Below are 16,828 nucleotides of genomic sequence, written 5' to 3' on the forward strand. Positions count from 1 at the left end.
ACCGGTCGAGGCAGAAGGCCGCCCACCAAGAGCCGGGGTCTGTCGGAGGTTTCTTCCGTTAAAGGGAGTTTTTCCTCCCCACTGTCGCCAAGTGCTTGCTCAAGGGGGATTTGTTGGGTTTTCCCTATGTAATAATATTGATAACAGTAAGGTCTAGACCTTACTTTGTAAAGTGTCCTGAGATGGCTTTTGTTGTGATTTGGCGCTATACAAATAAATTTGATTTGATTTGATTTGATTTGATAAAAACAAAAAAACATCTATTTTCATACAAAATCCAACTTAGCTGCACAATCTATTACTCCTTCCTTCCCTGGACTTATTTATTTGTGTCACAGATATGTCAAAATGAATCAGGCAATGATTTGTTTTAGGTAAGAAGTTATAGTAGCAATTGTAATGATGCGAGATGATTAAAAACATTTTATCCTGTTTGATCCTGTCTGATTCAGCAGCACATCACTAATAATAAAAAGAGGCTGTGCAGCAAGGCGCTGTCCAAATGTACAAAACCTCATTTGTAATTCTATCCATGTTCTCAAGGGTTCCAATAGATACCAAACAGAATTGTAGCGGCTCTACTGCAGAACTGTGGGTGAATGTGTATAAAATGATGCACAAGATAACTCAAACATTTAATGGTGCCACCATGAAAATACAGCATTTTGGGTTTGAATATTTTCCTGACTGTAATTATAATATAGTTTTAATACTGTACTACTGGTTACTTCATTGACCATTGACTGGAGATCAGTGAGCATCTCTGGTAGAATAATTGCCAGGTGGTACAACATCTTCAAATATTTGTGTGAAGAAGAGCTGAAATAAATTTTCCAAAGGTGTATTTTAAATTTCTCTGATCAGTAAATAAGTACAATTTTTGACTCTTTTTTAAAATTTATATTTGTGGAATTTTGAAAAGAAAATGGAAAAAGAAAATCAGAAAACAAATATTTTTATTACTTTTACTTCCCGGGTCACTTGAGAGGCCAGATTAAGTGCCAGGCTCAACTTGCATCTGATTGGTCAACAAAGCAGGCCAACTAACCAGTCATCCCGCCTGCTTTCACGGTTTACATCCTGTCTTCCAATGACATCACAGATGTAAGAGAGTTACACCAACTTTTTTTCCTACTAAATGCACTTTGAGCATCATCGCCAACTCTTAGAAAAAATACTGTGCACTCCCATGTAAATAACCAGAGGTAGTATGTAACTTGATAGCTCTACATGGCACATTTCGTATATTGGCTCAGACTGTCAGCATTGGCAAGCCTGTGTTTTGGCATGGGGGCAATGTGGCTGCTGTGTTTGCATACCTAATGAACACTTTCAGGTGCAGCGGCTGGCACCAGAAAATGAGCGAAACAGCCCCCAATCAGATGCAAGTTGTTGCAGACTGTGAAACCCATGGCATGAGTAGAAAGAGAGTTTTTATAATTGTTTATTCAACATTTCACCAATGGAAAATTTCTACTAACTCTTATACATCTGACAAAAGAAAAATGCATTGTTTTAGTTGAATTCAAATCTAATTTTGTATAATTCATTTTATATATTGAAAAACATTTAAGCACTACACGGATCACCTCCCTTTCTTTTCAACAAATACAGACTGATTGTATAGCTACATTTGCAGATTTTAGAAATTATGCTTAAAGTTAGACATATAAAATATGGTGGATCTGGATCTTGAGGCTGCAAAAGTGAATGTACGCATTCACACAAACACAGACACACAGGGTTGTAGATTTTTTACCTTCCACACAGGAGGGTCTGGCTCTAGTGGTGCCAGCAACCTGCCCCGGGAAGCAGGAACACTTGACGGTTTGAGAGCGCTCCTCAATCTTATTCTTATTACAGCAGCGATGAACGGCCACCACCTCACATGTCCCCTGCTTCACCTGGTACGAGACTGAAAAAGACAGAAAGGATAGGAGAGGGGGGTTATGTGCTGGAAATTCATGGACTTTTAAAAAGTGTCTTATTGGTATTTTGACATTTTCCTGCAAAAAAAAAAAGTTGACATTCACATAAATTTGTTCCATGAATAATCAAATCTTCACAACAACAGCCTCTCTGAGGAATAAACAAATCTCTAAATGATTTACTTTTGTGTAAACTCCTGGACTTATTCCAGTTTCACACGTTTTGATTCATAAGTAAAGCCTCTTTAATGACATTTTGCTTTTGCAGTATTCTCAGCCCCGTGCCCTGATTAACTTCATCACAGAGATGGCTTTGTTGTTGTCACTGTGTGCAGGATGATAAAAGAGGACAGCACAATATGTTGAAAAATAATTTCTTTGCATCCCTTTCAAATTAAAACATTATGCAAAGTCATGCACATTTTTCAGGGACTTGTGTAGAGGGGCAGTCCATCCGTAACTGTTACATGCTGTGAAGTGTGTGTGTTTATAGGCACTTTTGAGCCCATAGTATGTATACAAATATATACTACACTGTACAATAAGTGTGTGCAGATGGCTGCTCGTCTGCACCTGCATGCATATATCTGCCTTTCTGACATTTCTTTTTGCCTGTGAGTGCATATTTATGTGGGCTTCTCTGAATTCATGTGTGCATGTTTCTGAAAGTCATCACCAATATGAGGACAATTGCTTTTCACCTGACACCTCCAACACACAAACAGCATCTAATTTTGCTTGATTATCTCCACACTTCCCTGGGAACATCAGCCTGGTTAATTATACCATTCCCCTGACAATAATGAGACAGAAGGGCATAAATTATTAACTTAAAGTAAATTTTAATCCAATAATTTATGTCCAGTTGCGACCAGTGGCTATGGATTCGATGTTCTCGCCGCTGCGGCCCAGGTTCGATTTCTGTCCAGTTGCAAAATCTTTATGTACATGATGCTACTGAAGCAATATTGCAATATTACAGCAATATTACTGTATGTGCATGAATAAGAATGCTATGTACTGTATGATGTAAGATCACTGCATCTACTACAGTATGTGTACATGAGGATGCTGTGAGGACAATGTATATTAATGTAAGTGCGCATTGCATGTTAATGTTACATTAAACTCGGTATGACTCTCTTAGGAGGAAGGCCTTGCTTATGGCTCCTGAATGGGTTCCAGCTACCTTATTTTCACTCTCAAAGCTTGTTGAGTCTCTGGCACCGTTCCCTGAGCACAGCAAACCCTGCTGGTGACATTACTACCTATAAGCCTCTTTACAGCCCTGGAAAAACCTTGGTCATACTGTACCATAAGCCATGATTTCATTTATGTACGTGACTTTACCCAGACTCCAAAACTTTTCATGCCCAGCTGAATGAGCTCTGCAGGCAGACACACAAGTGTGCATACATACACACAGCTGCAAACACACAAACACAGCACACACACGCATTGTGTGTAGAGGGTTCCATTTCTGCAGGCCATGGCCCCTCTCATCCTTTCTGATTTAAAGTTTGTTTGTTCTCTTCTCCAGAGAGCCCCATCAATGATCCCTGGCTCTCTGAGGGCGCCCCTCCGCTATCATCCCTCCACTTTCATTTCCCTCACTCCTCGGTCTCAGGCTCTCCTGAGGCTGGAGCAGCTGCACACACACACACACACACACACACACACACATACGTGCACAAAGACATACAGCCTATGTGTTCTGAAAGAAACCTGGAAAAGAACATAACTCATAATTATAACATTAACAATCACAGTTTAAAAGCCCTGAAGGAAAAAAAACAAACTTCAAGTACGTTTCAAAACTGTCTTTGTTTCGATCAGACTTTCACCCTCATTATTATTATTATTCTGTACTGAAAATGAATTCCACTGTCAGTGTGAAGTGTTGGCTGGGTAAGCCTGGTCAGCCGGCTGCCCCTCTCTCAGAAATAGGCAGCTTGTTAGTGAAAAGAGAGCAAGTCACACAGAAGGAGGGGGAGTGGTGTCACTGGTAGCAGAGAGAACAAAGAGCGACTCACCTCCTGCTGGCATAATGAGGTCAGACAGTTCACGGTTCACTCTGTATTGCCTACGTCAGACCTACTGTAAGCTGAAGCTTTGAAAGTCGGAACGTTGGAAGATAAATCCACCCAAACTTAATTTATGCTCCTTTTTTGAAAACAGGCCCGGGTTCGTACATTGTACATTGATTAAAAAATTCTAACTGGTGTAAGGACATTAAGGATGGTCCACATTCTTTTCAGAAAGAGATTTCTATTACTTAAAGAAAACAGGCTGGAAGGCCCTCGGTATTTTAAAAAGCATTTTAAAAGTCTTCCTTTTCAAAGGACACTGAAAACAACTTTAGTGTTTAGAGATGATGAAAAAAGATAGAGATGATGCTTTTTTTCTTTTATGCCTTTGTAACTAACGTTAGCTGGAATAAAATGAAATATGCCAAAGATGCAGTTCTTTATAATATTTTTTTTAAGTGTCATGACCATAAGTCTAATGAAGTAGTGAAGGAATATGATTTTCCAGTCTACAGAGTTATAGTAAATCATATCCTGCAGATGAAAGAGATGAAAAAAAGAGTTAAAGCTGCTTTGTTCCCCGCTTTCCTGTGTGGGAAACAAGTAGCTTTTCCCAGTGACTGCAGGCATGTCCACTTCTTTAGACCTGCACAAAGAAGCTTCTTTCATCTCACAGCATATTTCACAGCATAGCTCAAAACAACATCAACATCAGAATAAACAAGTCTGTTGAGTTTGTGATTTTGCTCTCAGCTTCTGAGAAAACTAAAAAAAAATACTGACAGTGAAAAACTGTCTTCTATCCTGGGGTGAGGTAGTAACACTCTTATGAGGTGTTACCTAAATGTGGGAAAATAATCTTAAAACCATTCACTCTTGCTGCCCAGAGACACAAGGTGTGAAGCAATGTCAGATATTTACAGGAATAACACTGGTCTACCATGAAATAATATTAGCATTTTTTGTGCATGATAAAAATATTTCAACATTGTCAATGTTTTAAAATTGCTTTCTTGTGTGTTTCTTACAGAACAAACTGGGAAAGTGTCAACATAAAAACCTTGTGATTTTCTGCAGCAGAATGCCACAGAAAAGTCCATTTTCAGATGATGTCCATTGTTCCAGAAGTTAAAAGCTTAAACCCAGGTCAATAACTAGGAGTTGCCGTGCAGAGCAACTACAGCGAAACCATAGAAAGCCAAGAGGTCTGAATCGAAACAGTCAGACAAGTCTGAGAAATCAGAAAAGTGGTCTGGCGAGCGGACTCGAGTACCGCAGCACAACCCTGAGCACTCTCAGTTTTACCTTTTCTCACCAGCCCCTGTTTGGCACGGCTGCTTCTCACCGCTCATCTGCTTAAGATTCATGAGCTGAGCAGCCGGCCTCCAGCCATATACACATAACAGTGTATCTAATGTCTCAGTGTTGCCTTTAAACCATTCTGTTTGGGCCATCTCAGTGTAATAGAGCCCAGCACACACTGAGATGAAAAGACTTCTCGAGCATGGCTAAACGCTTCTATTCCCGTGGCAGGGGAACGGGATGTTGTGCGATAGGGCTAACCCATCAGTTCAAGCTACCTTGAACTGATGGGTTAGCCAGGCGATTGATGTATTCTGACAGACACAGACAAGCAGGAGCACTTTGCAATTTATCAAAAACCTGTACCTTTCCCTTGTCAATATCTGACAATCAAGTCCATTGCTATGAAAGGCCAGAGGACACACTGCACTGTATGTCTCTGTAGGAAGACACTGGTAAGGTTCAAGACAGCAAGATTAAAATGATAGTTGTGTGGAAGAAGATAGAAGAGCAATGGCAAAGATCTTCCCGAATCCTCTTTATTTTATAAATCAACATATTCAGATGTTACACCTGAATCTCCAAATGTTTTCCTTTCTCAGTTTTAACCCATTCTCATTTCTTTGATAATTATGGCAGCTCATTACCTTTTTATCATTTTAACCAACATTATTTGTATTTGAAACAATGAATTGTTGGAATTTTAGAATTTTATCTATTTTTGAGTGGAATATTTATTCATTTACTTGTTTGTTTGCTTTTTTGTTTGGTATAGTCTATTTATCCTAGACAGCTGCTGCTACCTGGGAATTGTGCCAGACAAAGTTTTGTTGTGTTTTACGATGTAGTGACAACAATAAAGTAACTGTATCTATTCTTGTGCATTTGCCATTTTGATCCCCCATTGCCCTTCCTTTTCCATCGCCCCTCTCTCCTCACTTGCTTTATCGCTTCCTCACCCTGGTCCAGCACAGCTCATCAATCCTCCTGGCATTATCAGTGTTTAACAGGCCTAGATCGTGCCTCCTCTGGCTTTATGTTAATTATCATAACAGTTCCCCAGTACAGCTGAGTACTCAACAAATCTATTCCCAATAAAGCCTACTTGCTATTTTTTACAGCATCTTAAAGAAGCTTAGATAACGACGCACAGACAGGAGCAGAGTGTGCACACACATATAGTCTAAGATGTGTCTACAACAAGCTTGTTATAGCATAAATATGACAATAGCCCTGACAGAAGCCATTTTCATGCAGAAATAACTGAGTATGTATGGGAGTTCCTCACATGAGCCAGTGTGAGCACAGGAGGTCCCACTAACACTCCATGACTTCACGAACAAATCTCTTTTTTTGGAAAGTGAAAATATATTTTGTGATCTACATCATGTTAAACCAGGGATGAACAATATGTCGAAGAAAAAAAAAGTTTGGTTCTCTAATCAAGCTGTAACATGTTGTGAACAGCTGCCATATGAGTTAAGCAAGTAACTGAACTATTCATCTCAAATAACTTTGAAAATTGTCTAGAAGTGTTTTCTCCCTGCTGTAAAATCCGTGCCACACTTTTTCCACAGCCCCATTGATCTAAGGTTATGAGGTATGTTTTTCAAACCAGTATGGCTCATTTCAAAGACAGCCCATGTAGGCCTCCTGTGCAGGTACAACCCAGTATGGGAGCAGACCTGTTAGACCCAAGTGGCCATGTTCTGTAGCACAGAAAGAGTGCGACAAAGAATGAGGCAAAACCAGAGTTAGGATCAGTTTGGCCTTTCAGAGATGGAGAGCATTGCAATCATCCAAAAGACTAAAATTTGACACAGATGTGGCTTTCTTCCTGCTAGATGGCTAATTACTGCAGCTGGCTAACGTGTTTATGTCGGCATCATTAGCAAGCTAATGTTAGCATTTCAGTTTTGTACATTTGTACTGAATTATTCTGGTTGTAATTTAGAGTCATTCCAACTAGATGCAATGTTAGTGTTTTGTTGTTCAATTAGCAGAAACCGAAACATACCCCTGAGTTATTAAATAAAGTCATTTTGATCAATTTGCTAATTTTTGCTCAGCTTTGGTCCAGTTTATGTTAGACATAACACAGCAGCCCATGAAGCATTTTGGTGAGACATTGTTATAATCTACACCATCAACACAACTAGAAAAGTGAGGAGTTTGTTCAACTATCAAAACGTAACATCAAATTTTTCTTGTTTCACATACAACTCACGGTTGCCTTATAACGCTATGTGTAACGAGTGATCGTGATGGGATAGTTACAGGAACATTACTACTATATCAATATCACTGGGAAAACATTCCTTTGTATAATTTGTTTGTGTTACTGTTTTAGGAAAAAGGACCGGCGTCGTTGCAATGGCACTGAAAACCACAGGCTCTGTGGACAATATTCCATTCATGTTCATGTTACTGCTGAGCTGCATGACTGCCAAGTCTCTCTCCAGCTGTAGTTACCATATATGACATAGTTTCACAGGCAGGACAGGAGGGCAAGGAGGAGTGGAGGGAGCAGAGGAGGGGATACCGCCTGAGTCATTCTCTAATGGTCAAAGTTCGAGGGCAAAAGTTAGTTTAATTTTAAGCATTCAAAAAAGAATGACAAAGCACCATATGAAAAGTTCAGTTCAATTTCATTGATTCTGAGGCAGATGCTGGCATGGTTAGAGTTCACTTGGCCACTTAGGGGGAAAGGCCACTGCAAATTTGTACAGAACCGTTCTGAGAGATCTCCTCTATCCTATTTCTATCTGGATCTGAGTGGTTTCCTCCCGTATAACAGTGGCCCCCTCCACAGGACAAGACGAGTCACTGAATGGTTTGATGTAAATGAATATGATGGGACTCATATGCTACAGTTGAACACCTATGGGAGATTTTGGACAGACGTGCTGGGTGGCATCTCCACCACCATCAAAATGTCAAATGAGAGAATATAGTTAGAAGAATGATGTTCATCCCTCCGGTAGACTTCAGAGACTTGTAGAATCAATGCTGTGGTACAGTGAAGCTGTTCTGGTGGCATGTGTGGCCCATCAGGTTTGTGTCTTGCCTTGGGCTGTTTGTGTTTTGTGTTTTGTGTTTTGTGTCTCCCATCAAGTTCTGGTGGATAGAAATTGTATTAGTACAGCTGGGTGCAACTGACCAGTCCATCCAAAATGCATTTAGGATCAGTTGTCCCCATTCCTACCCTCTTGCTCCACTTCTGCCCCCCACCACCACATTTTCTTTGTTTAGTTTGCTTTAGTTGTCCTTATTTTAATGTTGCAGCATTGTGCCATAACCCTAAACATTCTCTCCACTGATATATTGTTTGTTCCATTCATATATTTTAGTGTATTCACTGTAGTTCCTGTAAATACACAGGTTTTGTTTGATCTTACCTGTATGTGTATTTTTCTTTCTTTGCCATAACCTCAGAGCTACAGTAGGTTATAAAAGAATGGGGGATCATCCAGGACTTAGACCTTGGATTTAATTAATATAGCTGTCCTGCAATACATGCATGAAGGTGATAATGTTCAGTTTTGTAGAATCTGTTTTAGAGATGTGTTGATTCAGCTGTATAGTTATTGTGGAGACTGTGCTTTGTTATGCTGTTCACCAAAAACTGAAGTTGATGACTATATTTATTTGCAGAACTGTTGTACTGTATATATATGTGTGTGTGTGCCTTTGAGCCTTTGAGGTGAACTACTGTAAAGTGATATATTGTCTCTGAGAATGACACTGAGTAAATGAGAATAAGGCATAAAAAAATACACACATACTTGTGGCTGAGCATTTTTTGACCTCTAGAGCCACCATGTGGCAGCTAATGGTACATCGCCAGCAACATGGATCAAACTAATGCCTCACTGAGCTGCTGACAAAACAGCACTTAAGTAGACAACACAGAAAACTAACAGTCATAAGGTACAGCCAATTATTTTCCAGCCTCACATTGCTGTGCTTGTATGTGTGTGTGTCATGTTTGTATTCACAGCCAACGAGGCCTAAACTCCCATCAATTAAAGTAAACCCTCTAATAAAAAGCACTAGATACTTTGAGAGCAAGGCATCTCGTTTCACAGCGAGAGGGAAGCAAGAATGAGGTGGATACCCATGCTGACCTTCACAATACACAGGGCCTGCAATTAGTAGTGTCCCTGCCGTAAGCAGGCTGCCTCCTCGCCATCAAAAAGGAAACTAATACCATTGCTTGCTGCACAGACTGGTTGCTGGTAGCGCTTCTGTGGCACATAAAGGTCACCTTGCAAAACACAAGCAGTGAGAGCAAAGAAACCAAGAGATAATTAAGGACACTGTCATAATTAAGTGCAAGGAAGAGGTGACTTGGGAGGGTGTCTCCAGCAAGTTGAGGCACAAGATGCTGTGACTCAGCATAACTGTTCCTGTAGCCAGACCCAATGGAATATTAATAAGACTATGTTAGTCATTTTTCGGTTGGGGGAGGCTTGTCTCTATGACTCACAGAAATTAAAGACAGAGAACTGATTTAGCTTGTGGGCCTGTCAACACTGACTTCTTTTTAGGGGTATCTCTGGGAATAAGTGTAGGGGGGCTTTGGATAAAGGGGGGAGTGCAGAACTAGGCATATTATGTAGGGACTGACAATTATGGGCTTCAGGATTAACTGTCATGTCATCTTCTACAGGAGATATTCACCACATTTTAAAGTGACTTCTAAATCATGAAGAATCAGGCTGCCTGAGAGCAACAGCATCAGCCCTGAACTGGATGCCTGCATCTATTTGTGTTGACAGCTCCTGACAGCTTAAGTGCCATTTGTATCTGTTTGGGCTCGATCATTCAAACAAGGGTTTGTGTGTTTGCGTCTCAATCCAAAACGAGGTCTTGTCTAGATTACATTCTGTCATACTGAGGGACACAGCAAATTGTCCCTGGTCAGCCGTCTCCCCCTCCCCCACCCCTCCTCCGGGATGGGGATGGCTCAGTCAGTGACAGGCTCGGGGAACATGTGTTGTACCTCCATAGTGACAGTGTAATTAACCTCTCATGGTGTTGGAATGGGGGTTCAGAGCAAGACCCGGTGTACCTGTCGGTCCCCGATGGTTACGGTTGCCAGTGGACACTGGGTCAATGCAGAGCATCACCAAGGCAACGAGGAAGGTCACCTGAAAAGGCCAAGCTGTCCTCCCCCACAGTTTCATCCTGAGAGAGCTGGACAGAGGAGAGAGAGGGGCAACGAGGGAGCAAAGGGGGAGCGGGAAGAGGAAGAGGGCATGAGAAGAGGTTAGAAATCTCAAAAAAAAAACAGGAGGCACAGCAGCACAGAAAAAAAAAATATTGCTTTTTGAACAAGCAGTGTGAGAGGTGAGCTGGGAAGGGTCAAAGGAAAAATGCCAAGTTTGAGAACAGAATGGACCTGCACACACAGACACACACTGTGTTTCCTTTCTTTACATTGGCTTACATTCATTTCCTATAGACTTATCCTAACCTTAACCATAACCACTACTTGCCTAACACCTAACCCCACCTTAACCTCACATCATGTTGCCACCCTAGAATTCAATGATTTCCTTGAAGGCCGAGTCCCCACAATGTGAGTGTGTTAACGGGTTTTGTCCCTATAATGTAAGCAATACAAAGACACACACACACTGTAGACGCAGAGGGTATCAGTAACTCACTGGCACCACCACTATGCTGCCAGCATCCATTTATACCTATTAATTTTACATTAGGATTAACTCTTTCAATTTTCTTCTGGCAGCAGACACTTAAAAAAAGGACTTTACGAGTCACGACAGGTCACAATAAAAGAAACATAAGGCTCAGGCCAGAAATAATAGTTGGTTTAAGTCTAAAACTAATCATTAATTTATTATCAGTTATACTGAAGATTACTTTCTTGATTAATTGATTAATTTTGCTAATGTCCAAAAATAGTAAAAATCAGCCTTTTCAATTTCCCAAGGCCCAAATTGATAAAATGTTTGTTTTATCTGATCAATAAGCTGAAACAACAACATATCAGTTAGCCGGTTCATTAGGGACACCTAGCAAAAACTAATGCAGTCTAATCCAACAGCCCTACAATAAATCTTCCTCCATGAAGGTGATAATGACGTTTTCTGAAAGAAAATTCTTAATTATCAAAAAATTACTGATTTATTTTTTGTTGACCAACGAATCATTCCACTCTTCTATTGGTATTGCTGAGACAAGTTTAAAATTAATAGACTGCATTTGTGATAATGGTTTATATTATTTTTCAAGCAAAAGGCAGGTCTCTGCCTCTCAGATCTATTGTTAAAAAAAAAGACTGGGTTTAAAATATAAGTCAGGTGCTCTCAGCAAGGGTCAAGCAAAATCAAAAAGGCCTTCACCGTCTGAAAGATGCCTCAAATTTAAGTTTTACTCTTTAAAATCACATGGCTGATAGACACAGACATTTCTGCACAGCTGCCTTCTTCAGTGTAGTCAACCTAGACTGAAACTCAGGCACTTCTACCCAGCCAGTGTGATCAGTACAGGTGGAAATGATAACAGAAACTAGTGCTGCCTCATGTCACTAAACAGGAAAACAAGCAATCAGTAACAGCACTTCACTGCAAACATACAGTATATACAAGATAACCTCCATCCATTACCACAGGTCATATATTTTACTCCTGTGCACCATTTTGTGCTATGCTAAACCTTAGAACCCTTAGAAAAATGGGAAATTCAAACTTGAGTCAGACGATTTATATATTTAATCCTACTACATGATTTACTACAAACCAACTGTAATAGGTTAAATCAGTTCAATTTGAAGGCCCCCAACATCTGAACTACTACATCAAGTTAGCAAGCCATCACAGTTGAAAAGAACTGGAGGTCTTTATACGTACAGTGTGAGAATCATTTCTTCATTCAGGCCATTTGGGAACAAACTGTTGAGTCTATAAATCCATTTTGCCTCCAGTTTTAAGAAAGTGTTATCCACAGTATCAACATCAGTGCACCTTAGATCTTTTCCTGTATGGTTCTTTTCCATAAAATGCTGTGCTACTGGTGAATTGACATAATCCCTCTTAATGGAACATCTACTGTATGTTCATCCTGTTGGATTGCCTCTCTTGCTTTTTGTTTTTCCAAAGTAAATCATTTTACAAGGACAAGACAGACATTGCAGGAGTTACAGGTTATACATGAGTGTGAGTAAAATATATAGACAGGAGTAAGAAAATATACATATACAGGAGTAGAGATTCCTGTTTGCAGTGAAGTGCTGTATTGATTGCTTGTTTTCCTGTTTAGTGACATGAGGCAGCACTAATTAGTGTTATCAGTTCCACCTGAACTCATCACGCTGGCTGGGTAGAAGTGTCTGAGTGGCAGTATAAGTTGACTACACTGAGGAAAGCTGCTATGCCAAAACGTCTGTGTTCTCTATCAGCCGTGGGATTTTTAAACTAAACTTAACTTAAATCCAATATTTGACATCATCTGAAGATGTCAACTTGAGCTCTGGGAACTTGTGATGGGCATGTTCATGCTTTCCTTTCCTTTATAAACTAAACAATAAATCAGTCATTAATTAAAATAATTCTTAGTATCAGCCTTATGTTTTTTCTTGTCTGTATACTTTTTGTTTTGTGCCATCCTGTGCATCTAGGCAGGACATTATCTCACCTGTTGGTAACTCTGTCTCCTGTGAACTCACTTCCACTGAGTAGCTCCTCTATGAACAAGAAGTACAAGCCATGGCTGCATTCACTCACACCTCAGCTCTCCTCGTCTTCTTCTTCTTCCTCTTGCTTCTCCTCTTCCTCACCTCAAACAGACAAAGCCCCTAAAGAGATGAGGCACAAAGACACTCGGTCAGAGAGGTCAGTCTGCCCTGGGGTTCCTCAATGGCCTCCAATGGCCTTGTATGAAGGTCTACACACATAAACGCACACAGAAGTAAAGATGTGAAGGCCTAGATTCTGTCAGATCCATTGTTTACAATAGGTTCACCTACCCCCAGGCTCAATGTGATCCCCACTCTAGACATCACACACAGCTCTCCCTCTTTCTGTCTCTCTCTGACATGCACACACACACACACACACACACACACACACACACACACACTAAATTGGTGTACATAACACTGCAAAACCTAAACTGATTTCAAAATGGGTGGACGTAAGTAAAACATGCAAAATAGCCTCATAGCTTAACCAGTTACCAGCAGAAAATCAGATACTCAGTCAAGCCATAAACACAAACTGATGATCCACACACATGCACACACACGTACAGTACATTTGCATAGTGTTTGCAAGGTAAATTCAAACAGTGTCAGAGGACAGCAGGAGAGACTCCCTAATTACATCTGATTGACAGCTTCTGATGCATGTTTACACACACACACACACACACACACACACACAGTCACAGAGTAAATTACCAGCCCCGCCATAACAGTGTCAACACACCTCTCTTTACAAAGGGACTAACTCAGCAATCTAAATGAAAGACAACAGATTCACATTAATAACAAAATGTTCTCCTTTCCTCGAACCTTCATTATTCATCATGACTCATTGATATGCTAGTCAGTCCTCTGACATGCTCAGAAAGTTTCTGGGAAGGTGTCAGCTCCAAACCAAGTCTGATATCTCCTCTGAACCATCAGCATAGTGCCACTGCCCCCTAGTGGGAAACAAGTCAACAACAACAGACACCGGTGAAAGATCAGGAAGACATACATCATCAGGTACAAGCACATATTTCTATGTAGATGACAAATGGGGCAATAAAAGCGAGGCAGAATTAATGAGCACTGTTTGCAACTATTAACGAAGATAAATTGTCTTTCATATTAAAGTAGTAACCCAGATGAGACAAAGACAGGATCAAAAGAAGGACAAAAACAGATGGTGAGGTAACCAGAGGAAAGAAAAGATTGTAGAAGATGAAAAGCAAGAATGTTAGGAGCATTAACAAACTGCACTGTAAACATATAGTGGATCATATACTATGTAAGCAGACACAAACGTGAACTTGTAAGGGCCTCTTAACCATATGCCTCTGTAGAGTAAGGGCACTGCAAAAGCAGAATCAATATCGGTGCCGGCCTGTACAATGGAGTGATATTTTTATATTTTAGATTAGCATTTGTGTTTTTATTTGTTTTGTGCAATGTCTGTACTTGTGTCGGTGTATTTGTGTGTCTCAATGTGATTCTTTCCAATACAGTGTCAAGGTGCATGTGCTGTATATGTGTGTGTGTGTGTGTGTGCAGTGATTAGGCATGCTGCATGGCAGCACAGTAGCCCATTTCTTATTCTCTTTTTTAGGCTGAGCCATGGCATGCATTTTTATCAGCTTTGTTCTCTCATGCACTCATTAAAAGAGCACAATAGTGCATGTGTGTGTATACTGTATGTATGTGTAAATGTGTGTCTCCAGATGCAGCTCAGTCTCGTCGGGACATCAGGAACAATACATCCAGTCAGTCACAGCAATGTTGTCACTTGTACAGTCTCACACACAGACTGTGGCCTTAAAACACAACAATAAATTGGTTAAAAATATAAAACAAAACAATATGTGCTAATGCTTATGAAGACACAATCTGGTACATTTTATACAAAAGATTCACCACTATGTTTCAGTGGGGGCATCAGAGGTGTTTGTGGGGCTCAGCTGGCCGTTGGATTTGGCAGCAGAAACGACACACACACATGCAAACAATTCACAGTCATGCTCAAGATTATCTGAGAACATCAAGTCTCACTCTTTCTAAAATTATCCCTCCTTCTATATCACCCTCCCCACCTCCTCTCTGTGTCTCTGAGGGCTGGAGGGCTGATTTGTGTCATTTCTTGCAGTAATCACGCAGGAGTGACACAGGGGTTCATTGACATGCAATGAGACAATCCCACCTCGCCCACAAATATATCTGTGTGCCCTGCATCCAAACATCATCATCTGCCAGCGCTCTCTGAGCACACATGCATCACCAAATACACACACCTCATCTGCAGAATTCTACTTGCACATACAGTATAATACATACAGTACCTGCATGTACGTTACACATGAAAAACAAAACGGCAAGACACTTTTGGAGATGTTACTCACACCCTGTTGTTTGTCAGTCACAGAGATGATATAATTTACCGGAGGTTGACAAGCTCCTGTGAAGATTAGAAACTGCATTAGTGTCACCTGCTTGGTATGTGGCAGTGTTTGTCCCTGTTTTATCTCTGGTTTGTCTTTCTTAAGTGGATGCAATGGGAAAATTGCATTTTCTAAATAGCTGTTTATAAAACTAGATGATAAAAACATGAATGTGATACAGATCTGTAAAAAATTCCACAGTGGATAGTGTCTTCATCAAACTGTGATTGATTTTGCCTTGTGAGCCACCGAGGGATGGAGAGAGCTGTTGGTCATTAGGTTGACTCATCCAGTACTTTAGTCCAGAGCAAGGTTGCGTGAGAATATTAGCTCAGTTGCCATGATATTTTTTATGAGCATTCATGATTCTCACAATGATGATGTTAGTGACCCTTGACCTACTGTAGCATATGAACAGGTCAAAGATTAGTTTTGACTGATGTTTTAGTCAGTGTTGTCAAGGTAATTCCTTAGAAATCAGTGTTTCAGTAATCCCCTGAGCTTATTAAAGGCTACCTGAGTGTGTGCTTTGAATAAGAAATAAAGTTAAGATGAGCATAATAGCATTAAAGCTACAAAATGTAACTTAAGGTAGCGCTAGCATGAAACTGAATCAATTGCTCCCTCTCCCTGCTCCACTATGCTCCAGTACAGTCTGCTACGCTCTGCCATGCTCTGACCAGCTCTTCAGATATCTGTTATTATGAAATTACAAGAAATGAGAATGCAAAAAAACAAATAATTCAAAATCTCTGATTGGTTAAAGAGGTCAATCCCTCTCAAAACCTATTAGAAGCTAATATCTCTGCACTGCTGCCGGAGCCGTTCAGTGAGTCTGGGTCACACGAGGCTTCGACAGCACCTCTCCACATTAAGACAAGGTTTAGAGCAAGTTTCTACAACAAAAAAAATTTGAAAAAAAAAATACATACTGTAGCTTTGAATAAACATATTTAAACTCATAAGGATCAACTCATTGAAATATTAGCTCTTGTGCTTTATTTAAGCAAGCTATGTTTGTATTTCCATGACTGGCATGCATGAAGAATGTAAGAATCATCCTGCAGTTTGTCTGTTCAACACATTCATATTGCAAGATGTAATCACTACAGTGTGCCTTTTATCTTTGGTCTCTCACACAGTCTCACCCTGTGAATCTCTGTTACACTGAGACTGATACACTGGCTTGCAATTTCATTAGAGCAATAGAGGCCTTTATTCCAACATCAAATGTTTAAAATGACCTCAGTCCGCTCATGCTTTTTTCACCATCACAGTTATAGTACAAGAAAAACAGTCTGTAAACCTGCGATTTGAATTTTGTTTATACATTTTACTAATTTATTTTTAATCATCCAGTTAATCAATGCCTTGTACAAATTAATTCTTCAGAGGCAGTGCTGTGTCCTGGAATTTTCTCCAGCATAA

At 40.2% G+C, this 16,828-nt stretch overlaps 1 protein-coding gene across 2 annotated transcripts in view; it reads right to left on the bottom strand.

Annotated features, from left to right (window-relative positions):
- Positions 1–16,828, bottom strand: part of tafa4b (TAFA chemokine like family member 4b) — a 40,524-nt gene that overhangs the window by 13,319 nt on the left and 10,377 nt on the right. The window contains exons 2-4 of one of the 2 annotated variants that reach the window (XM_020592668.1): positions 12,920–13,079; positions 10,332–10,456; positions 1,760–1,915 (exon numbers count right to left, since the gene is read on the bottom strand). In XM_020592668.1, the coding sequence (XP_020448324.1) occupies positions 1,760–1,915; positions 10,332–10,446 (271 nt within the window). In that variant the 5' untranslated portion in view covers positions 10,447–10,456; positions 12,920–13,079. The remainder of the gene's footprint in view (positions 1–1,759; positions 1,916–10,331; positions 10,457–12,919; positions 13,080–16,828) is intronic. The other variant, XM_020592669.1, reaches the window with a different exon arrangement.

Source organism: Monopterus albus, unplaced genomic scaffold, assembly GCF_001952655.1.
Source record: "Monopterus albus unplaced genomic scaffold, M_albus_1.0 scaffold18.1, whole genome shotgun sequence".
Classification (NCBI taxonomy): Eukaryota; Metazoa; Chordata; class Actinopteri; order Synbranchiformes; family Synbranchidae; genus Monopterus; species Monopterus albus.